This window comes from Podarcis gaigeae (assembly GCF_964106915.1).
Source record: "Podarcis gaigeae genome assembly, chromosome: 3".
Classification (NCBI taxonomy): domain Eukaryota; kingdom Metazoa; phylum Chordata; class Lepidosauria; order Squamata; family Lacertidae; genus Podarcis; species Podarcis gaigeae.
This window is the reverse complement of record NC_139680.1, coordinates 122,001,920-122,023,937: the sequence shown is the minus strand read 5'-3', so window position 1 is coordinate 122,023,937 and position 22,018 is coordinate 122,001,920. Positions and strand designations below refer to the sequence as shown.

Below are 22,018 nucleotides of genomic sequence, written 5' to 3'. Positions count from 1 at the left end.
CGGCCTTTGCATGCCGCCCTCTGCCCTCACTGAGGTGCAGCAAGGCTTACCTGGCTCAGCGGCAGCCCAGGTGTGCTCTGAGCTGGCTGCCCATCCCCCCTGAGGGAGTGACCCGGAAATCAGAGGCTGGAGGGCGACAAGGGACAATGCATGGTCTTCAGAGGGTCGGTCTCCACACCAGCCCACACCTGTTGCCCAACATGCAGCCTGGCTCTGAGTGGCACTGAGAGATTTTTGTGTGGTAGGTGGGGGTAGAATGTCCACATTTGTGTGTCTTTATTTTACAGGAAAATGACCCAACTCAATCAAAGATCTCAGCCCTTTCTCTCCTTTCACCAGTTTGGCCTCCTGTGGTCGCTGCTGGCTGGGAGTGGCTCTCTTGGGTTATTATTATTATTATTGATTATTGATTAAACTTGTTAGTCACTTAGGGCAGCCCAAAGCGACTTGCGACCATTTTAGATGGGTGTCCTTTGCCAGCTGTTCTGACTCTCTATAGTTCTTTAACTGGCAGCCGCTCTCCAGGGCTCCAGACGGAGAGTCTTTTTCCGCAGCCCTCCCTGGAGACGCTGCCAAAGGGGTTTGAAGCCTTCTGCAGACAGAGCAGCTGCCACCCCCCCCCCCCAAGAAAGAGGGGAAAGGGCTCCTCACTGGGGTGGAAGCAAGTTTCTGGGCGAGAGAAGTGCAGCTTTCTTTGTGCCCGGAATGGAAGCAGCCTCACGCCAAGGTACTGGAAAAGCCATCTTGTATTCTGCACGGTCCTGGTGCCAGCAGCGCTGCTGGCTGGAAGCCCCTCCTGGAGGACAGAGACCAGGCCCTTGGGTGGGCTGCTGGCCCTCCTGGTTTCCCCCCCTCCTTGGAAGGAGCAGGGCAACAGGCTCAGGCCCTCCACCTGTGGGGCTCACAGGGCCTGCGCTAGAGGCCTCCTCCTCCTCCCTGGTTCTCCTTAGGAGGTTGCCACCTGGGCGCCCGGCCCCTGTTCATGGCACTGCTGCAGCTGCTGCTCCTGCTCGGCTGCCACGGCGGCCGCCAGCTCCTCCTGGTGCTCAAAGACGGCCCCCGCAAACTGGGCGAAGACGCGGTCCATGTAGCTCTGGTGGCGCGGCAGGAGCCCCTCCAGGAAGCCAATGTGCCCTCCTCGCGCCGTCACCAGCAGCGCCAGGGTGGAGACGCTCTGGGCTTCCTTCACGGGGATGGCTGCAAGGAAGGCGGAGGGGGGTCAGTCGAGAGCAGGAGCCCCGGGGGGAGAGGGGGAAGGCTGGGGGACTCACCGTGAAGTGGGGAAAAGGGGTCGTCAGAGGCGTTGAGGCACAGCACCGGGACCCGGAAGCTGTGGACCTTCTGGCAGGGGCTGGCGGCCTGGTAGTATTCCTCGCAGGAGCTGTAGCCAAAGGCCACGGCCGTGTAGCGCTCGTCAAACTCCCGGATGCTGCGCGCCTGCAAAGAGAAAGCACAAGCACCAAAGCGTTCGCTGCGGTGTCACAGGGGGGTTGGGCTGGATGACCCTCGGGGGGCCCCTTCCAACTCTACCAGGGAGGGGGCTGTACCTTCAGCACGTGGTCCACGTCAATTCGCTCAGCAATGACCTTCCTGTGCCTGAAAATAGGGTTGAGGTGTGAGCAGGGAATGGAAAAGGGGGCAGCTTGGGGGGAGGGGGGTTCTGGGAAGGAAGAGCCGAAGGGCAGGGGGGTCTTGGGGCCCCTCCCTCCCAGAATGGGGCCATAATGCCAGACCTGCCTCTGGTGCCGCCCCCACCCCTAACAGCAACGTACCGCTGGATGAGCTTGCGCAGGTTGGCCGTCAGGTGCTGGTTGAAGAGCACCTGGTTGAGGGGGCTCTCGAGGGAGTGGGTGGTCTCGAAGGAGTCCCAGCTGACCGAGCACGTCATGGCCGCCACCAGTCCGGCTTCTGGGCCCTTCCGCCCCAGGTAGTTCAGCACCAGGATCCTGGGGGCAGGAAGAGGGAGGCTTCAAGTGGATGGAGGGGCGGCTTTCCCCCTGGAACGTTCTGGGCACAGCTGGACCATCAACCCCTGTCCTGCCCCCCCCAAGCCCCTCTCTACTGCAGGCAGCCCCTGTGATTGGCCAACAGCTCTCTGGGAAGCCCTCTCAGTTTGGAGAAAAGGCAGCACAATAGAAGTTTATAAAATGGGGGGAAAGTCCTTTATGTAGCACATGGTTAAAGTGTGGAACATTGCAAGATTCAGGATGGATTTTTAAAAAGGACTTCTTCACACGGCACAAAGTTAAACTGTTGAACTCCCTGCCACAGGAGGCAGTGCTGGCCACCAACTGGGGTGGCTTTAAAAGAGGATGGGACTAATGAAGGAGGAGAGGGCCGTCAATGGCTACTAACCACAATGGCTCTGCTCTGCCTCAACATTGAGAGGCAGCAATCCTCCTGGATTCATAGAGCGGAAAGGGAGCCACGGGTCATCTAGTCCAACCCCCTGCAATGCAGGAAGTCCAGTCACCGGAGGGGAGAGGACTCGGGCTTGAATCCTGCCTTTGGGGCCACTGTGGGAACAGGATGCTGTAGGGGCCAGCAGCTTGATCCTGCAGGCTGTTCTTCAACTTCCGTGCAGCGAACTGTGAGCGACACCCGCACCCTCCTCTTTGGGGCCAAGACTCAGGGCAGCTTCCAGGCTGCTCAGAACATTTCTTCAGGTCCAGGCAGCTTCAGGCCAAATGCTGGCATCCCTTGAGCTGCTCCAGTAAAAGCCCACCCACCCGCATTCCAGAGCATCACCCTTGAGCCATTTCTGCTTTGCACTTCCGAGTCCTGGTTTCGAATTCTCCACACTGGCAGAAGAACGTGGGCAAGTTCTGGAGGAGCAGGCCTGCCAGTCCAGGGGGCAAACGGGGCAGACCTGGAACATCTGGAGCAATCAGGTCTCCCCCACCATGGCTTATTGGAAACAAACACCAATGGCTGCCACAGGCCACTTCTGGTGTTACACCGGAGCATTCCTCTGGCATTCCTAGTAGTTCTGGGGGTCCCTTTCTCTGGTGGTGGAAGGGGGGGTACAGCCCCTTGGCAGCCCAGAGCTGGTCTGAGCCCCTTGCTCTTTTTGGTCAAGGTTATCAGCTGAATTAAAAGACGCCTGCTTCTTGGGAGAAAAGCAATGACAAACCTAGACACCATCTCAAAAATCAGAGACATCACCTTGCCGACAAAGCTCCGTATAGTTAAAGCTCTGGTTTTCCCAGTAGTGATGTATGGAAGTGAGAGCTGGACCATCAAGAAGGCTGATCGCCGAAGAATGGATGCTTTTGAATTCTGGTGCTGGAGGAGACTCTTGAGAGTCCCACGGACTGCAAGAAGATCAAACCTCTCCATTCTGAAGGAAATCAGCCCTGAGTGCTCACTGGAAGGACAGATCCTGAAGCTGAGGCTCCAAGACTTGGGCCACCTCATGAGAAGAGAAGACTCCCTGGAAAAGACCCTGATGTTGGGAAAGATGGAGGGCATAAGGAGAATGGGATGACAGAGGACGAGATGGTGGGACAGTGTTCTCGAAGCTACAAACATGACAAAAAAAAATCCTTCCAGTAGCACCTTAAAGACCAACTAAGTTAGTTCTTGGTAAGAGCTTTCGTGTGCATGCACACTTCTTCAGATACACTGAAACAGAAACAGATAGGTAGCCGTGTTGGTCTGCCATAGTCAAAACAAAAAAATTCCTTCCAGTAGCACCTTAAAGACCAACTAAGTCAGTTCTTGGTATATGAGCTTTCGTGTGCATGCACACTTCTTACCAAGCTCATACCAAGAACTGACTTAGTTGGTCTTTAAGGTGCTACTGGAAGGAATTTTTTTTGTTTTGACTATGGCAGACCAACACGGCTACCTATCTGTAACTACAAACATGAGTTTGACCAAACTGCGGGAGGCAGTGGAAGACAGGAGTGCCTGGCGTGCTCTGGTCCAGGGGGCCACGAAGAGTCGGACACGACTAAACGACTCAACAACAAATCAGCTGTACTTCTGGGAGGCTGCCCAGGGGCTTCCCTGTGCCCCAGCTGGCAAACGTGCTCTTGCTAGTAAGGGAAACCTTTCTGTAGCATCAAGCAGAGACTGACGCTGCTGGGAGCAAACTCCTGAGTCACAGGAGCAGGAAGCCTGACTCACCGGCTCCCGTAAACACCACAGCCGGGCAAGCTGGGCTCTGCCTTCCCTTTCACCCAGATGATCAACGGCAGCCGAGTCCCGGTTGTGTGGGCGCAAAAGCCTCTCCAGCATTTCAGTTCCCTTCCCCTCCCACCATGGCTGGATTTGGGGACACAGGAGGTCAGGCCTGTGGGTCCCCTGAGCAAGGGGAGCCTTCAGCCTTCCAAAGGGTCTCCCCCAAGGACACCCTCGCCCCTAACTGGCTTAAGAGAAGGGGCAGGAGGAGCCATTGGGAAGGAGACCCACTGGCAGGAGACTCTGCTCCAGAGTGTCCTCACCCAGGACTTAGGCGCTGCCAGGAGCTGTTTCCGTGCCCTTTGCACCGCCACCCTGGAAATTTGTTTTAGGGGAGAGGCAGCTTGGCTCATAAACAGAGTCCTAGCAGGACGCAGAGGTCATTCTCCAGCTCCTGCCTTGTGGGTGAGCCCTGGAGTGAGGCTGGCAAGAGAACAGCAGGATCTGACCAAAGGGGGCTCTTTGAGTCCAGCCCCCTGCTCTCACGGGGGCACCCAGATATCCAGAAGCAAGCGGGAGCTGAGCCCCACAGCCCCCTGTCTCCTTCCTGAAGTGCCCAGCAGCCAGGATTCAGAGGGGGGCACCTTGGCATTGCCTGGGGGGGGCAGAAGGAAACCCAGACTCAGGCAGGGGGGTTCGGGGGGGGGAGGCCCAGACTTCTTTCAGCAGGTACCTCCTAGCTTGGCTCAGCAATACTTCTGAATCTCAGTTCCTGGAAACTGCAGGATGGGAGAGTTACTCTTGTGCTCAACTCCCACTTTAGGGTTTCCCACAATGGGCACCTGGTCAGCCTCTGTGAGGTCAGAATCCTGGGCTAGAAGGGCCACGGGCCTGATCCTGCAGGCACTCCTGGTGCTCTTTCCTTTCTACGAGGCCCAAGCTGGGAGGCAGCGGGACTCCCCATTCTGGGGCAACAGAGCTGCTTCTCTGCAGTGCAACTCCCCTTTCCCACCCGCCTCCCCCCTTGCCCCGTCAGAGCCTCACCCGCCCAGCGAAACGCCCACCGCCATCAGGGGGGCCCGGGGGAAGCGGCTCTTGATGTGCCCCACCACCAGCTCCAGGTCTTCGGTGTCGTTGGCGCAGAAAGCCCTGTGGGTCTGTGGAGGGAGGAGGAGAGAGGGGAGATGGTGGGTGAGGCTTGCCTCTTTGGCAGAGACAGGGAGTTGGGGGGCCCATCCTGCCTTCGCCTTGCAGTCCCAGAGCACCGCACCCTCCCCTCCCCCAGCACCCAAGGGTGCACCGCCCCCCAGCTGTGGCCACACTCACCAGCAGCTCCTCTCCTTTGCAGCCTCGGTTGTTGAACACAACAGCCCTGCGAGGGAGACGGGAAGAGAGTGAGAACCCAGGATAAGGTTAGTTGTGGCTGCAAGTCACGGTGGCTACATGCTATGCCCGTTGCTGGGAAGCAGCAGCTGGGGGGAGAGGGCCAAGACCCTCCTGCCATGGCGCTCCTGGGGGTCCCGGGCGGGCGGGCACTTGGTTGGCCACTGTGGGAACCTGGATCATGGGCCCTCTGTGACCAGACCCAGCAGCCGGGCTCTTCTCAGTTTTTTATGATTGCTAAATGGAACCTCCATAGACAGAATCAGTTTACCTTAGGGTGGAAAACAGGAATGGGAAAAGGCAGTGGTGCGTAATGGGTAGAGTGTTGGACTAGGACCTAGGGCTAAAGGTAAAGGGACCCCTGACCATTAGGTCTAGTCGTGACAGACTCTGGGGTTGCGGCGCTCATCTCGCTTTATTGGCCGAGGAAGCTGGCGTACAGCTTCCAGGTCGTGTGGCCAGCATGACTAAGCTGCTTCTGGCGAACCAGAGCAGTGCACGGAAACGCTGTTTACCTTCCCGCCAGAGTGGTACCTATTTATCTACTTGCACTTTGACGTGCTTTCGAACTGCTAGGTGGGCAGGAGCAGGGACCGAGCAACGGGAGCTCACCCCATCGCGGGGATTCGACCTTCTGATCGGCAAGTCCTAGGCCCTGTGGTTTAACCCACAGCGCCACCCGCGTCTCAGGCCCTAGGGGAGCAGGGTTCAAATCCCCCCCTAGGCCATGAAACTCGCCTCTCAGCGTACCCTACCTCACAGGGTTGTTGTGCGCCACCTTGAACTCCGTGGAGAGAAAGGTGGGGTGTAACGCAACAAGTAATAGCACCGCCAATGCCAGGACCCCCCCCCAGGGCGCCCTTTCCCACCTGTAGCCCCGTTGTTGGACGCCAAGGACCATGTGCAGAATGTAGGTCTCCTGGCTGTTGCCCGTCAGGCCTGGCAGGAACAGGACAATGGGGCAGCTCTCTGGGTCAGGGTGCTGCCCGCTCTCGCCATCAGCCCAATCCAGCAGCAGCTGGCCTCCGTCTGCGGTCCTCAGCACTTCACTGGATGGGAAAGGGCAAGGAGGAGCAGGCGGGTGAGACGGGCTCCGTGGCATCACACCCCAGGCCCACCATCTCCCAAGCAGACTGGCACCGGCCCCCACCCCGGGCCTGGCTCCCCCCCCCCCCGTCCGGCTGACCTGCGGTAGGAGACGGGCGGGCTGGACTTGAGGAAGACGCGGACGATGGTCTGGAGCCGTCCTTCGAAGCACCAGGGCGTGGGGTAAAAGGTCTCATTCACGATGGGGCAATATTTCTCCAGGAAGGAGCGGAAGGGCTGGCAAGCCACCAGCAGCGGGGGCTGTAGGGGGGGGGAGAGGAAGGTCACAGGGAGCTCAAGCTCAGGCGGCCACAGTGCTGCCCCAGAGCTCTCCTTCCTTGGAGTTCAATAGTCCTATATTGCGGGGTTGGACTAGATGACTTCTAGGGGTCCCTTATAACTCTACGATTCTAAGCTGCCTCTGCTGCTGCCCACACAGAGGTTGCTTTCCTGCCTCTTGCCAAAGGGCCTCCGGCTGGCATTTGTTGTGCCCCTGGGCAGTGTCCTCTCCTGGCTCCACAGGGAGACTTTGCTCGCCCTTTCCTGCTAAAACGCCTTTCACAGGCAAACTCCTATTGCTGCCCAAAAGCCCTTCCTAATGTTTAGTTGGGATCTCCTTCCTTGTCATTGGAATTCATTCGTTTGGGTCCTACTCTCCAGAACAGGAGGAAAAGCGATCCACACGACAGCCCTTGAGATATTGGAAGGTGGCTATCATCATCATCATCATCATCATTTATACCCCGCCCATCTGTCTGGGTTTCCCCAGCCACTCTGGGCCGCTTCCAACAGAATTTTAAAATACAGTCATACCTCGGGTTGAATGTGCTTCAGGTTGAGCGCTTTTGGGTTGCACTCCGCGGCAACCCGGAAGTAACAGAGTGCGTTACTTCCGGGTTTCACCTATCGCGCATGCACAGACACTCAAAATGATGTCACAGGCATGCGTGGAAGCGTCAAAACGCGAACCGCCCACACGTAGACACACCGTCGCGTCTTATGTTCCGTTCAGGATGCGAACGGGGCTCCGGAATGGATCCCGTTCGCATCCCAAGGTACCACTGTACAGTAACGCGTCAAACATTAGAAGCTTCCCTGAACAGGGCTGCCTTCTGAGGTCTTCTAAAAGTCTGGTAGTTGTTTTTCTCTTTGACATCTGGTGGGAGGGAGTTCCACAGGGCAGGCGCCACCACCGAGAAGGCCCTCTGCCTGGTTCCCTGTAACTTGGCTTCTCGCAGGGAGGGAACCGCCATATCAGTGGCGGATTTGGGGGTCTCCAATTTCAGAAGTACCACGTGTGTAACACCAATATTTGCGCCAGTTGCGCTCCCCTAAATCTGCCTTTGATCTCATTGCCTCTGGGTCCCTCTTTTCCAGCCTAAACACCCCAGCTTCCTCCTCCGTTCCTCACAAGGCTGTTTTCCAGACCCTTCATCGTCTTCCGCCCACCTTCCAGCTTGTCCATACCCTCCTGAAACTGAGCTGCCCAGAACCTCAGAAGGTGCTTCCCTGCCAGGGAGAGCCAAAACCAGGCGTGGCTGGGAGGAATCTAGTTTCTGTCCCTGATTATTGTTCTGGCAGACACCTAATGAATACCTCCCAACCTGTTTTCCAAAGCGGGGATTTGCCGCACGTGTCAGCCTCACATGCCAGCCCCAGGCAGGCAGCCCACCCCGCCGTCTGGGGAAATGCCAGGCTTGGCCCCGAGACCCCCGAGGGAAGAGAGAGCAGAGATCCCCCCCAATCCCCGTGGCCCTCCCGGTGTCTCTTGCCTCCACCTCGGGACCTGGCCAGGGGTCACGTCGGGCTGCCGTCGGGGGAGCTGGGCTCGTGGGGGTGGGAGGAGAAGGGTCCCCCCAGCCTAGTCCCTCGCCCGCAAGAGGGGTGCCAAGGATGCCCGGGGCGCCCTCTCCCCCTGGCCCAGAGGCTCAGCCTCCGCCCGCCCCGTCGGGGCTGCCCGGAGCAGCGCCCGCTTCCCCGCCTGACCTTGGGGACGCGCGCCCAGTAATAGGCCAGCCAGCCGGTGCTGAAGCCCAGCAGCAGCGACAGTCCCAGCATCTCTCCGTCGTCCGCGCCGTCGGGCAGGTGCTGCTGCTGCTGCGGCGGCGGCGGCCAAAGAGGCGCCCAGAAAGCGGCCCCGGACGGGAAGGCGCTCGCGCAGGCGCACACAGCCGCCCGGCCTCACCGGGGAGGCCATCTTTGGAGCGGGCGAGAAGCCGCGCCCCGCCCATCTGCGGCCATCTTTGGGGCGGGCGCCCATTCCTGCCTGAAGGAGCCCAAAGGGAGGGAGGGAGGCTCCTTAGCCCAGTTTCTGAAGGAGGAGCTGGCCGGACCCGGTCACAAGGGTCCCCCTCTGAGAGCTCTGTGCATGCTCAGAGGCACTCTTCTTTGCCTCCCTCCCAGGCTGAGCAGTGGAGAGAGGGAAGGAAAATATAATAATAATAATAATAATAATAATAATAATAATAATAATAATAATATATTGTTTATATCCCGCCCATCTGGCTGAGTTTCCCCAGCCACTCTGGGCGGATTCCAACCAAATATTAAAATACAGTAATACACCAAACATTAAAAGCTTCCCTGAAGAGGGCTGCCTTCAGATGTCTTTTAAAGAGAAGATAGCTGCTTATTTCCTTGACATCTGATGGGAGGTCATTCCACAGTGCAGGCACCACCACCAAGAAGGCCCTCTGCCTGGTTCCCTGTATCCTCACTTCTCGCAATGAGGGACCCGCCAGAAGGCCCTCAGCGCTGGACCTCCGTCTCCAGGCAGAACAATGGGGGAGGAGACGCTCCTTCAGGTCTACTGGGCCGTTTAGGGCTTTCAAGGTCAGCACCAACACTTTGAATTGTGCTCGGAAATGTACTGGGAGCCAACGTAGGTCTTTCAGGACTGGGGTTATGTGGTCCCAGCGGCCACTCCCAGTCACCAGTCTAGCTGCCGCATTCTGGATTAGTTGTGGTTTCCGGGTCACCTTCAAAGGTAGCCCCACGTAGAGCGCATTGCAGTAGTCCAAGCGAGAGATAACCAGAGCACGCACCACTCTGGTGAGACAGTCTGCGGGCAGATAGGGTCTCATCCTGTGTACCAGATGGAGCTGATAAACAGCCGCCCTGGACACAGAATTGACCTGCGTCTCCATGGACAGCTGTGCATGCAGAATGACTCCCAGGCTGCGCACCTGGTCCTTCAGGGCCACAGTTACCCCATTCAGGACCAGGGAATCCTCCACACCTGCCCGCCTCCTGTCCCCCAGAAACAGTACTTCTGTCTTGTCAGGATTCAACCTCAATCTGTTAGCCGCCATCCATCCTCCAACTGCCTCCAGACACTCACACAGGACCTTCACTGCCCTCACTGGTTCTGATTTAAAAGAGAGGTAGAGCTGGGTCTCATCCGCATACTGATGAACACCCAGTCCAAACCCCCTGATGATCTCTCCCAGCAGCTGTCTTTTCCTTCACAAATCGTGTCTTAAGGGTATGTCTGTGTATGAATAGGGTGAGCCTGTGACCTGGCTCAGGAACTAAGTATTTATCAAAACAAAAAAAATTTCCTTCCAGTAGCACCTTAAAGACCAGCTAAGTCAGTTCTTGGTATGAGCTTTCGTGTGCATGCACACTTCTTCAGATACACTGAAACAGAAGTTTCCAGACCCTTCTATATAGTGAGAAGGTGGGGAGGGGTATTACTCAGAAGGGTGGTGGGAATGGGTGATTGGCAGATAAGTATTTATCCTTACAAAAGACTGGCCAGGCTCCCCAGGGTATCCAATCAAGTGAGCATTAACAGGTAACCTGCCAGAAAGGAGATAAACAGCGGACATAGACAGCCCTTGCTGTGATGTAGGTATGACGTGTCTGGGGGTGGTCTTGGACTCCAAGGTGGGCAATTAAAAATGTCTATATAAGGGCGGGCACCCCTTGGTTCTGGTTCCTCCTCCTCCTCCTGCGTGTGAAGGGGGCACCCTGTTGCAACAGATCAATAAAGATCAGGCTTACAAGCTGCTTTTCTTCTCAATATTCTCTGCTTGGCCTCTGTTATTTCCTCCGACCTATGGAGAACCTGCAAAGGACTCTATTAGGGCTTTTGTGTCCCCCATAAGGGAATAAGGGCAGATTTTCATTTATTACAGGTGTCCTCCTGGCAGGAATTCGCCCTGCGTGGCAGGGGGTTGGACTAGATGACCCCTGGGTGCCTTCCAAGTTCTACGATCCCTGGTTCCCATAAAAGCTACTGCACGGAGCCTTCCCATCTTGAAAACACCTCGATCTCTCTCTCCGCCTGCGTGTCTGGTGCCTTTGCATCATCTCCCGAGGGTTCCTTGGCGCAGGAAAGTCCCCTCCCTCGGAGAGTGCCACGTCGGAGCCGCCTGCCGCCCAGACCGGCTGCGAGGCTCAATGGTCGGAGCGCCTGGCAGGCAGCTCCGGAGGGAGGGCGCCAGGGGCCGGGGATCGGCGCCTGTCGCTGGTGGGTCGCTCGGTCTGCCTGTCATCCCCACGATCCACGCGTGGAGAGGGAGATTCCTCGTGTTGCGCGTGGCTCGGGCCGGGGCTGGGCAGCAGCCGGGCAGGGCGAGGAGGAAGAAGGCGGCGGGCGGTGGCATCTCCTGGGAAACTCCAGTTCCCCCTCCTCCCGGACCCAGGTCCTCCTTTCCCACGTGCAGAATATTAGACAGGCAGGCAAGGTGATCTCTCCCCCTCCCACGCTGCAGTGGTACAGTCCATTCTGCCGCCGCCGCGGCCGCGCGCATCCTCACTTCTTGGGGCGTCCCTGGGGGAGGCGCGTGCCTGCGTGTGAACGGGTTCTGTCTGTCCGCTGTCGGAATCCGTGTTCTGGGTTGCTCCCCGGCTTCCCTGCCCGTGGGAACGCGTCCCCGTGGTCCCTCGCCACCTCCGGAAGCTGGTTGGCAAAGCCCCGGTGCCCACCGAAGCGACGAAGCGGGCAGCCCGCCGCGTTGGCAGGGCATGAGCGGACGGCGGGTTCCTGTGCCAACCCCGGAACGGTGCCAGGATGAAGGAAATGCTTCTGGCCGCGCTGCTCCTCGCGGTGCCAGCCAGCTGGGCGGCCCCAAAGGAGGGCACTAACAGGTACCAGGTGGGAAACTGGGGGTGGGGGGCTGGGGAGGAGGTCCTGGGTGCCCCCTCCAACAACACCTTCTCTTTGTGCCCTTTAGGTCAGAGCCCCTCCCCAGTGCCAGGGAGCCCCCCATCCCGAACCCCCTCGACCCAGGCCAGGAGTCTGCCAGGTGAGTTCCTTGCCCATCGCACCCCTTTGCCCCTGGGGAGGACGCATTGGGGGGGGAGACTGGCAGAGAGGGAGGCAAGGTCTCTCTGCCTCTGACCCAGTCAAATAAGGGCCCCCCAGGCTTGAAGCTGAGGAACACCCCCCAAAAGCACAGAAATGGAAGGGACCCCAAGGGTCCTCTAGTCCACCCCTCACAATACAAGTGGGCGGCTCAGTCCTTGCCCCTCGCCAGGCAGAGAATGGTCCCCTCCCCTCTACTTCTGCCTCCCCCCCAGCAGTCAGTTTTCTTTTTAAAATAAACATGATTTTTATTGATTTTTCCATATTTCATTTCATTTCATTAAACATTATTTGCTCAGACAGAACATCAACCTCCTCCCCTCCCTCTTTTCTGACTTCCCTATAGCATTAACACATCTATCACATTTCCATAATCACTTCTTTATCTTATATCAACATTTAAGAATCACTCTCTCATTTGTAAATTAGCACCTTAATTTCACAAAGCTACAAACGTTTTCAAATATTTACAATTTTCTTTCAAATAATAAATGAATTTGCTTCAGTCCTTCTGAAACCTTTCATCTGGTAGATTCCTGATTTACCCCCCCCCCCCCCGTCAACTTTGCCAAATCCACAAATTCTACCATCTTTATCCCCAGTGTGGGGAGTTCTCGCTGTTTCCATCTTTGGGCCAGGAGGATTCTTGCTGCCATTGTGGCGTACATGAACAAATTTACATCTTTTTTATGATATTCTTCGCTAATTAACCCCGATAAGAATGGCTCTGGTTTTTTGCTGAAATTATATTTTAATATTTTTTTTTTTTAGTTCATTTAGCAGTCAGTTTTCAATTAGGCCTAGTGCTCACTCAAGCCCCCAAACCAGGCACATAGTAAGGCAGCTTCTGAACATATACAGGTAGCTCATTCCTGGCTTATAGTAAGAGGGCCTCTGAGCATGTGCAGAATATGCACCCTCCCAATGAGGAACTGCAGGTCTCCCTCCCCGCCCCTTCAAGGCGCAGTTTCCCCATCAGGCATTTTGATCCTGAGCAAACAGGAGCTGCCCAAACTTCTTTGTCTGCAAATCCCTCAGTCTGCCAGTCCTTGAAATGGGCAGACCTTGGCTCCTTCCTGATCGTTGCGCCCGTTGCCCAGGCCCAGAGGCTCCCTGCTGCCCCCTGCCCTTGCCAAGCCCCACAACCCTCCCCTGCCCCCTGGTTTGCTGACCTGTGGTTTGGCCTGCCTTAGGTTGATACAGGAGTACCTGAAGAACGTTGGGCAAGAGGATGGCAAGGCCAGAGCCATGAGCAGGAAGCAGGGTAAGTTGCAATGGGGTCCCAGGGCCAGGATGGCGTTGGATGGCACCTCGGGGCCTGAGTGCCAGGGTCTGGCAGGGCAGGGAGCGTGAGCTGGGGCGAGGGTAGAAGGCTGGCCCTGAGCACCCGGGGGGGGGGGCTTTCTTCCAAGAGGGGCCTCAGGGAATCCCCTGGGGCAGGTGACGCTGTCCTGCTCACTTTATTTGGGTTGGGAACAAATGCTTTGGGGAAGAAATGGGTAAAAATGAACAAATTCTGCTGGGGGAGCTGAGCAAACCTCAGAACACGCACTGGTGTGTGTAGCAAAAAGCAGGGGAGGGGCAAAAGCTGGAGCAGCAGCTGATTTTGGCAAGAGGAAAAAAGAAGAATCATAGACCTGTAGAGTTGGAAGGGAACCCCAGGGGTCATCTAGTCCAACCCCCTGCAATGGAGGAGTCACAACTCATCACACCCACGCCCCTGACAGATGGCAATCCAACCTCTGCTTGAAAACTTCTGACCCAGGAGAGTCCACCCTCTTCCACCGCCAAAGAGCTCTTGCAGCCAGAAAGTTCTTGCTAAGGTTTAGTCGGAATCTCCTTCCTTGTAATTCGAATTCGGGTGCCGCCCTCCGAAGCAGGATATAAACAGAGCGAGAGGAGGGGAAGCAGGGAGCCAGGAATACCAGGGCAAAACAGCAGCCAGTCTGCTTGGTCTTGATTGAAGACTGTCGCCACAGGACTCCCCCCTGCCACCAGGTGGAACAAGATGGAAGCCCCCAACAAAAGAGAACCCAAACTTTTATTAGCTGGTGGCGCTGTGGGTTAAAGCCTCAGCGCCTAGGACTTGCCGATCGAAAGGTCGGCGGTTCGAATCCCTGCGGCGGGGTGCGCTCCCGCTGCTCGGTCCCAGCGCCTGCCAACCTAGCAGTTCGAAAGCACCTCCGGGTGCAAGTAGATAAATAGGGACCGCTTACCAGCGGGAAGGTAAACGGCGTTCCGTGTGCGGCTCTGGCAAGCCAGAGCAGCGATGTCACGCTGGCCACGTGACCCGGAAGTGTCTCCGGACAGCGCTGGCCCCTGGCCTCTTGAGTGAGATGGGCGCACAACCCCAGAGTCTGTCAAGACTGGCCCGTACGGGCAGGGGTACCTTTACCTTTACCTTAATCCCCATGTTATACCCCTAAACTACATCACGGTTACATCATGAAAGGGGAGGTCTGGTGGCAGGAATCTGAGCATCCTGGACCCTGCCCCACAGTTCCCCTTGCCTTCCACCAAACAGCCATCAAGTGGAACAAAAAAGATATTTACATTTCCCTGTTTCCCAGCCAGGTTCATCACACCCTTTTGTCTTCATCTGGGTTTGTGATTTCTGGAATGGCTGCCTGTCTGGCACTCAGGTATCAGGAGGTCAGGCATTATCGCTCAGGCAGAGAGGCTGCTGAGGTGCTGAGCTCACCTGTCTATATGAATTTCTGAAGTTTTCCCAGTGAGCCAGTACACAGATACATTGATCAGTGAATTATTACATTTGGTATCGTGCAGCAAAGGCCCTTTGAATAGATAGGAAGAAACTGTGATGAAGTGTTTTGTGGGGACAAATCACAAAAGTCACAAAACTGATTGTGCTGACTTTGGTAGTGGGCTGCATGTGCATGATATCTGCTGGAGGGGCAACCCCCCCCCAACCTGTACCTGAATTCCTGCAACAAAGTTAAACCACTCAATAAACAGAAAAAGACCTTCAGGTAACAAGGTGTCGCTTTTAAAACCACCCTTTTTAAGCCATAGCAAGGATGCTGGGAAAGGGGCCTCCTTGCTCCAGAGTCGTGGCCCCCGCAGATGGCCAGCATCTTCCCACTGAAGCACAGCCTGTTATTATGCAGAGCCTAAAATAAGTCCCTGGCTGCCCACAAGGCCCAGCCGGCTTTGCTCTCCCTTCCCCAAGGGAGCAGAAGGAAGGGAGAATTTCCTTTGGACACCCAGAGGAGGGCAGCCAAGATGGTCAAGGGCCTGGAAACCCAGCCAGATGAGGAATGGTTGAGACAGGTGGGGTGCTTGCCTGGGAAAGAGGTGACTCCGGGGAGATAGGAGAGCCATCTTCAAAGATCTCAAGGGCTGAATCATGGAAGATGGAGCAAGCTTGGTTTTTTGCTGCTCCAGAGGCGAGAACCCAAAAGAATGGATTGAAATGCTAGAATAATGGCAGATCAAGTTGATGGATTATGCCGAAATGGCTAAAATGACCGGAAGAATCAGAAATCAGAAAGATCAAAATTTTAATAAGGAATGGGGAAAATTTATAACTTACCTTAAAGACCATTGTCTTTAAGATAGTTAGTTACTAGGATTGGAATATCACTTGTAGCTTTAGTCCCTTTTGACATTGACAATTGGAAATAAATTGATATATTGTAGCGAAGAAGAAGGTGAAGAAGACATGCCCCCCCCTTCCGTAACACGGTGGAGAGGTAAAATATGTGGATTAAATAATAGGACCCACAAAGGGGAGGAGGGAAGTCCAGGAGATTCCTTGGAATCTTGTTTTTATGTTGCATGTGGAATATGTGACTGTGAAATTTTAATCTTGTTACGGCAAAATCTGGGTGCGAGGCTGCTCTGCCACCCAGCTCATCGGACTAAGTCCGTGGGTCCCTGCGGAGGAAAAATGAGCTCAGCCGTAGACAGGAGCAAACTGCAGAAGATCCAAGTTTATTGTGCAACAGGTTCAAGGCGAGATTGAACAGTGAGAAAGGGGTGACATGAACTTTTGAAACTCCCTCCATGTCCCAGAATACAGTGCAAAATACATCCCAGTTACATCATGAATACATTAGGGACAGGTTGGGTTACACAGATTACATCATGAATATATTAAGGAGAGGTTGGGTTACACCGGATTAACATAAGGAGGAGGGAGGGGGGAATATGCAGAGCTGGAGATATGCGCAGATAAACACTTCCTGAGTATTGGGGATGAGAAGACAATGGTCCAGTCTGCCACCTGACATTGCCTGGAGGAAAGGCTGATCAGAGCGATTTGACAGGATTAGGGTCTTGACACCTTGCTTGAGGGATTATAGATTTTAGTCCCTTTTGACATTGACAATTGGGAATAAATGGATATATTGTAGCGAAGAAGAAGGTAAAGAAGACATGCCCCCATGTCTGAAAAACCAAATAATTTTAATTATTATTATTTTTAAAAGAAATGCTAGAAAGGATAATTCCCAGTGAAGCAGCTGCAACTCTGGTCGGAGTGCTGGGGACATCCTGGAAAAGAGGGGTGGTGTTGGGGTGGGGAGGGCTCTGTGTGTCAGGAAGGAGAGGTGAGAGGGTGGGTGGGAGTCCCAGGCTTCAGGAAAACCTCAGCCCCACTGCTGGAGTCACCCCACTGGCTCTTGCTCTGGGCAGGGGCTCCTGTGCCCTCTGGCTCAGCCCCCAAATATCTCACCCCCCATGTCCCCCCTTCTGGTGTTTACAGCTCTGTTGCTCCTCTTCGCCCTCCACGACTACGACAAGAGCGGACGGCTGGATGGTCTGGAGTTCATGAGGCTGCTGAGCGAGATGCCCTCCCAGAGAGACAGTTCTGTGCCGGACTCAGTAGGTGCCGCTTTCGCTCCTTGGCCTTTGGTGTGCCAGGCAGAGGGGGCATCCCTGCCCAGGCTGCGAATCTGAGTGCCTTCTCTGCTGTGGCGGCCTCTGCCTGCCTGCGAGTTCAAAGCACGTCTGCTTTGTTGTTGTTGTTTGGTCGTTTAGTCGTGTCCGCCTCTTCCTGACCCCCTGGACCAGAGCACGCCAGGCACTCCTGTCTTCCACTGCCTCCCGCAGTTTGGTCAAACTCATGCTGGTCGCTTCGAGAACACTGTCCCACCATCTCATCCTCTGTCGTCCCCTTCTCCTTCCCCAACATCAGGGTCTTTTCCAGGGAGTCTTCTCATGAGGTGGCCAAAGTCTTGGAACCTCAGCTTCTTTGTCCATGAAGTTTTCTTGGCAGGGATACTGGAGTGGCTTGCCGGTTCCTCCTCCAGGTGGATCGCGTTTGGTCAAAACTCTCCACTATGACCTGTTCATCTTGGGTGACCCTGCGTGGCATAGCTCATAGCTTCTCTGAGTTATTCAAGCCCCTTTGCCACAACAGGGCAGTGATCCATGAAGGCGCTTGTCCGCTTAGACATTGGCAAACTCGACCCTCCAGATGTTTTGGGACTACAACTCCCATCATCCCTAGCGAACAGGACCAGTGGTCAGGGATGGTGGGAATTGTAGTCTCCAAACATCTGGAGGGCCGAGTTTGCCTGTGCCTGGCTTAGAATCATAGAATTGTAGAGTTGGAAGGGGACCCCTAGAGTCATCTAGTCCAGCCCCCACCAGTGCAGGAACCTCAGCCAAAGTATCCGAGGCAGAGGGCCACCCACCCTCTGCTTTGAGACCTCCAAGGACGGAGGCTCTCCAGCCCTCCATTTCTGCGTACACTGGACAAGCAGAAAAGTGTCTGGAGCCCACGGTCAGAGGCAGCTGGGCTTCCAAAGGACCATTGCTGGAGACCACGGAGGGGAAGAGTTCCTCTTGCGCTCAAATCTTGCTTGCTGGTTTCCCCTTGGGGGATCTGGTCGGCCACTGGGAGGACATGATGCTAGACTAGACGGGCCATTGGCCTGATCCCGCTCCCCTCTCCTCCTAGCCTCCTCCATGAATTTGTCTCTCTTCTAAAGCCATCCCAGTTGGTGGCTATCACTGCTCCTTGTGGCAGTGAGTTCCAAAGTTTAATTATACACTGCATGAAAAAGTCCCTTTTTTAATCTGTCCTGACTCTTCCAACATTCATCTTCAATGGACATTCATGAGCTCCAGTGTGATGAGAGAGGGAGGATTTTTTCCCCTCTAGGCATAATTTTATAAACATCTATCCTGTCGCCTCTTCCTTGCCTTCTCTCTAAATTACAAAGTCCCAAATGCTGCAACCATTCCTCACAAGGCAGTGGCTGCATTGCCTCAATCTATTGGTCCTTTCTTGAAACTTCTTCAACTCTTTAAGAGAGAAGTGCAAATTCAAGGTGGATCATCACTGCATGCCAACCGTGATGGGCACCTTCCAGCTGCAGAACCAGAGGTGTCTTGCCTGTGCAAGACCTTTTCCTGGGGTCTCAGCAGGGCAGAGGCCTTGCAGGGACCCTCAGGTCCTCTTAGTGGGCTTCTGTTCTTACTCATAATTTAATGATTTTATTCTCCTTGAGGTTTTATTTTTCCAGTCAAGGGGTGCATAAATGTTATGAAATCAATGGAAATGCCCCCCCTTGACCCCTGCAGGTAGTGCTGATGGTGGACAACATCCTGGCGACTCAGGACCTGAACCACGATGGGCTGCTGGAGCCCTCAGAGCTGCTTCAGGGGCCCTGGCACAGCCAGACCCCCACCCTCCTCGCTGCCCCCAATGGAGAAGAGGGCAGTGTGTTGCGGGCACCCCCTGGACCTGACGGACAAGGCGTCGGCCACCCGGATCCTCTTGGCCAGCAAGGCACTGCTGAGTCCCCGGCTGCGTCAGAGGCGGCTCAGGACCAGGGCGTGATGGAGACCCCTTCGCTGAGCCCCCCGGCACAGAATCAGGAGGGGGCACCGGGGCAAGGAGAAGCAGCTGAGGCACCTCAGCCACAGGAGCCTGGGGAGCCTCTCACGCCAAGAGACTGAACCCCCCCCCCGAGAGAAAGGGGGGCCAGCGGAGGAGGACTGAAAAGCAGAGGCTGCGCAGGGTGGCAAAGTTGACTCCCAGCCACCCGTCACCTAAAACCACGGTTGGAAGGGGCATCAAGGGTCAACCTCCAGCAATGCAGGAATCACAACTAAAGACGCCTTGACCAATGGAGGTCCAACTTCTACTTAAAAATCTCCAAGGAAGGAGAGTCCATCGTCTTCGGAGGGAGTCTGTTCCAATGTTGAGCAGTTTTTACTAACATAAAGTTCTTCCTATTGTTTTTGTCAGAAATGCATTTATTGCCATTTGAATCCATGGGTTTGAGTCCTCCCGTCCAGAGCAGGAGAAAGCAAGCTTGTTCTCTCTCACACTTGACAGCCGTTAAAATATTTGAGGGACGCGGGTGGCGCTGTGGGTTAAACCACAGAGTCTAGGACTTGCTGATCAGAAGGTTGGCGGTTCGAATCCCCGCGACGGGGTGAGCTTCCGTTGCTCGGTCTCTGCTCCTGCCAACCTAGCAGTTTGAAAGCACACCAACGTGCAAGTAGATAAATAGGTACCACTCCAGCGGGAAGGTAAACGGCGTTTCCATGCACTGCTGTATGCCGGCTCCCTCGGCCAATAAAACGAGATGAGCGCCGCAACCCCAGAGTTGTCTGTGACTGGACCTAATGGTCAGGGGTCCTTTACCTTTAAGATATTTGAAGATGGCTCTCATATCTGCTCTCAGTCTCCTCTTCTCCATGTTAAACATAACCCAGTTCCATCAACCGTTCCTCATCAGGCTTGGTTTCTAGACCCTTGATCCTATTGGCTGCCCTCCTCTGCACACCTCCCAGCTTGTCAACCTCCTCCTTAAATTGTGGTGCCCAGAACTGGACACAGTATTCCAGGTGTGGTCTGACCAAGGCAGAATAGAGTGGGACTATGACTTCTCTTGATCTGGACACTAGACTTCTGTTGATGCAGCCTAGAATAGCATTAGCTTTTTTTGCTGCTGCACCACACTGTGGACTCCTGCCACACGTACTCTTCTCATGTTCTACTCGTAAGCCAGGTGTCCCCCATCCTATATTTGTGCACCTGGTTCTTCCTCCCTAAGAGCAGAACCTGACTTTTGTTCCTGTTGTAATTCATTTCATAATTTGGGCCCAGTTCTCCGATCTGTTAAGGTCATTTTAAATTGGGATTCTGGCATTAGCTACCTGGTGCCCCCCTGCCATGCAATGCCCCACAAGATCAAATGACCCACCAGCAGTTATTCGCAGGACCTGGTGCCCCCCTCCTCAGCTCTCTCGATTTATGCAATCTCTTCTCCAGCCCGGCAGGACAGAGCTCCTTCCCTCCCCCCTTGCTGTGGGTCACCCTTGGGGGAACCCGTCCTGAGTGTTGCTGCAGCTGCAGAAGAGAACCCCCCCCCCCGCATTGCTCCATCCTTGCTGCTTTGGGCTCCCTCTTCTGCAACCCCCACAGCCTCCTGTGCTTCTCCCTCTACTGTGCTTGCAGTGTCAGGTTATGACTCAGGTTCGAATCTATGAGGCCACAAAGCCGACTGGCCCTGACTGTTAGCCTAAGCTGCTTTCCAGGGATTAACTGAGGGGGAGACCCATGCATGCCACCCAGAGCTCAGAATATAAATGCCAGAGATAAATAAAATATCTGGGGCAGGCCAGCCCTTTCCATCCTGCCCCCTCACCCTACCCACACAGGTGGGGCTTCCACACAGAGGCCACTGGTCCAAGCCTTTTATTGATCAGCCTTTGCAAAGAGGCAACGCGGGCAAGTCTCTCTCTCTCTCTCCCCAGATCCAGGCCCAGCCAGGACACACCGGGCGGCCCGGGCAGAGCAGAGAACCGGCTTTGGCTGCCCAGCCCCTCCGGACCTTTCAGAGAAGCAGCAGCTTCTTCCTCGCTGAGTCAGGGGGGTTGTGTGATTTTGGTCCACGGCTTGATGAAGGTCCCCAGAAAAGATGGGCAGACATGGCTTGCCGCTTGCAGCTCACACGATCCCATCGTAGCCGTGCACACCGCACTTCCGTCCGGCCACCTGACACCCATAGGTGATTGCCTCGGCCAGGGGTCTCCCTGGAGGGGGGGAGACAGAGAGGGGTCAGTTGAGCTCTGAGGCAGAGAGGTGTCCTGGGGTTCAGGCAGCAAGACCCCTCTCCCCAGGCTCCAGGGCTACTCTTTATTAGGGGCGGGCAGAATTCAGGGCGTGCGAGATTTACCGTATTTTTCGCTGTACAAGACTCACTTTTTCCCTCCTAAAAAGTAAGGGGAAATGTGTGTTCATCTTATGGAGCGAATGCAGGCTGTGCAGCTATCCCAGAAGTCAGAACAGCAAGAGGGTTCGCTGCGCAGCGATCCCTCTTGCTGTTCTGACTTTGCCCCTTCCATTGCTCCTCCCGCTTTGCTGAAGGGGTGCTGCGCAGAGAGCCAGAGAATATTTTTTTTCTTGTTCTCCTCTAAAACTAGGTGCGTCTTACGGTCGGGTGTGTCTTGTAGAGCGAAAAATATGGTACTTGTTTTTCTGCTAAGAAGCCAAAGATCCACCAAGTGCAAAATTGTGGTCGGAGGAGGGAGGGGGCAGAGCACACAATGAAGGGACATGCTCTGTCCATGCTCAGCTGCCCCAGGAATTTGGGCTACCAGAACTGAACTCACAGTCCGAGAATCACAGAATTAAAGAGTTGAAAGGGTCCCCTAAGGTTCCTCTGGCTAAATAAATTCTCTCTGGCAGCCACCCCCCCACCGTTGAAAAACCTCTCATGAAGAAAACAAGCTTGCTCCATGGTTCAGCCCTTCAGATAGTTGAAGATGGTTCTCATATCTATTCTCAGTCTCCTCATTTCCAGGCAAAACATACCCAGCTCCTTCAACCGTTCCTCATCAGGTTCGGTTTCCAGACCCTGGATCCTCTTGGTCTCCCTCCTCTGCACACTTCCCAGCTTGTCAATATCCAATATAAATTGTGGTGCCCAGAACTGGACACGATATTCCAGAATCAAGCAGGACTCTGATTTCCCTTGACCCGGACCCTTGACTTCTGCAGATGCAGCCTGGAACAGCATTGGTCTTTTTTGCTGCTGCATCACCCTCTGGGCTCGGGTTCAGCTTGGGGTCCACCAAGACCCCCAGATCCTTTCCCCAGATCCTTTCCTTGTGCAGAGGTGTAGTGCA

General features: G+C 55.1%; 3 protein-coding genes across 5 annotated transcripts in view; 1 reads left to right on the top strand and 2 right to left on the bottom strand.

Annotated features, from left to right (window-relative positions):
- Positions 1-305: 305 nt before the first annotated feature.
- Positions 306-8,784, bottom strand: ABHD1 (abhydrolase domain containing 1). The gene is made up of 9 exons (XM_083733653.1): positions 8,581-8,784; positions 6,695-6,855; positions 6,378-6,557; positions 5,452-5,497; positions 5,170-5,282; positions 1,773-1,946; positions 1,548-1,596; positions 1,272-1,437; positions 306-1,197 (listed from the first exon to the last, which is right to left on the bottom strand). The coding sequence occupies exons 1-9, from the start codon at positions 8,650-8,652 to the stop codon at positions 947-949; spliced, it is 1,212 nt and encodes a 403-aa protein (XP_083589779.1). The 5' UTR covers positions 8,653-8,784; the 3' UTR covers positions 306-946.
- A 2,133-nt stretch (positions 8,785-10,917) lies between these two features.
- Positions 10,918-19,150, top strand: CGREF1 (cell growth regulator with EF-hand domain 1). The gene is made up of 5 exons (XM_083733819.1): positions 10,918-11,688; positions 11,775-11,846; positions 13,099-13,169; positions 16,632-16,754; positions 18,462-19,150. The coding sequence occupies exons 1-5, from the start codon at positions 11,612-11,614 to the stop codon at positions 18,833-18,835; spliced, it is 717 nt and encodes a 238-aa protein (XP_083589945.1). The 5' UTR covers positions 10,918-11,611; the 3' UTR covers positions 18,836-19,150.
- A 1,419-nt stretch (positions 19,151-20,569) lies between these two features.
- KHK (ketohexokinase) overlaps positions 20,570-22,018 on the bottom strand; it is a 66,090-nt gene continuing 64,641 nt past the window's right edge. For all 3 annotated transcript variants that reach the window (XM_083733765.1, XM_083733764.1, XM_083733766.1), the window contains one exon: positions 20,570-20,923. In XM_083733765.1, the coding sequence (XP_083589891.1) occupies positions 20,838-20,923 (86 nt within the window). In that variant the 3' untranslated portion in view covers positions 20,570-20,837. The remainder of the gene's footprint in view (positions 20,924-22,018) is intronic.

Coding starts and splice junctions, on each gene's coding strand:
- CGREF1 (XM_083733819.1), top strand. CDS start 11,612: ATGAAGGAAATGCTTCTGGCCGCGCTGCTCCTCGCGGTGCCAGCCAGC. Junction 13,170..16,631: donor AGCCATGAGCAGGAAGCAGG/GTAAGTTGCAAT, acceptor TGGTGTTTACAG/CTCTGTTGCTCCTCTTCGCC. Junction 16,755..18,461: donor TTCTGTGCCGGACTCAGTAG/GTGCCGCTTTCG, acceptor CCCTGCAGGTAG/TGCTGATGGTGGACAACATC.
- ABHD1 (XM_083733653.1), bottom strand. CDS start 8,652: ATGCTGGGACTGTCGCTGCTGCTGGGCTTCAGCACCGGCTGGCTGGCC. Junction 5,283..5,451: donor GCAAAGGAGAGGAGCTGCTG/GTGAGTGTGGCC, acceptor CTCCCTCCACAG/ACCCACAGGGCTTTCTGCGC. Junction 1,198..1,271: donor CCCCTTTTCCCCACTTCACG/GTGAGTCCCCCA, acceptor CCTTCCTTGCAG/CCATCCCCGTGAAGGAAGCC.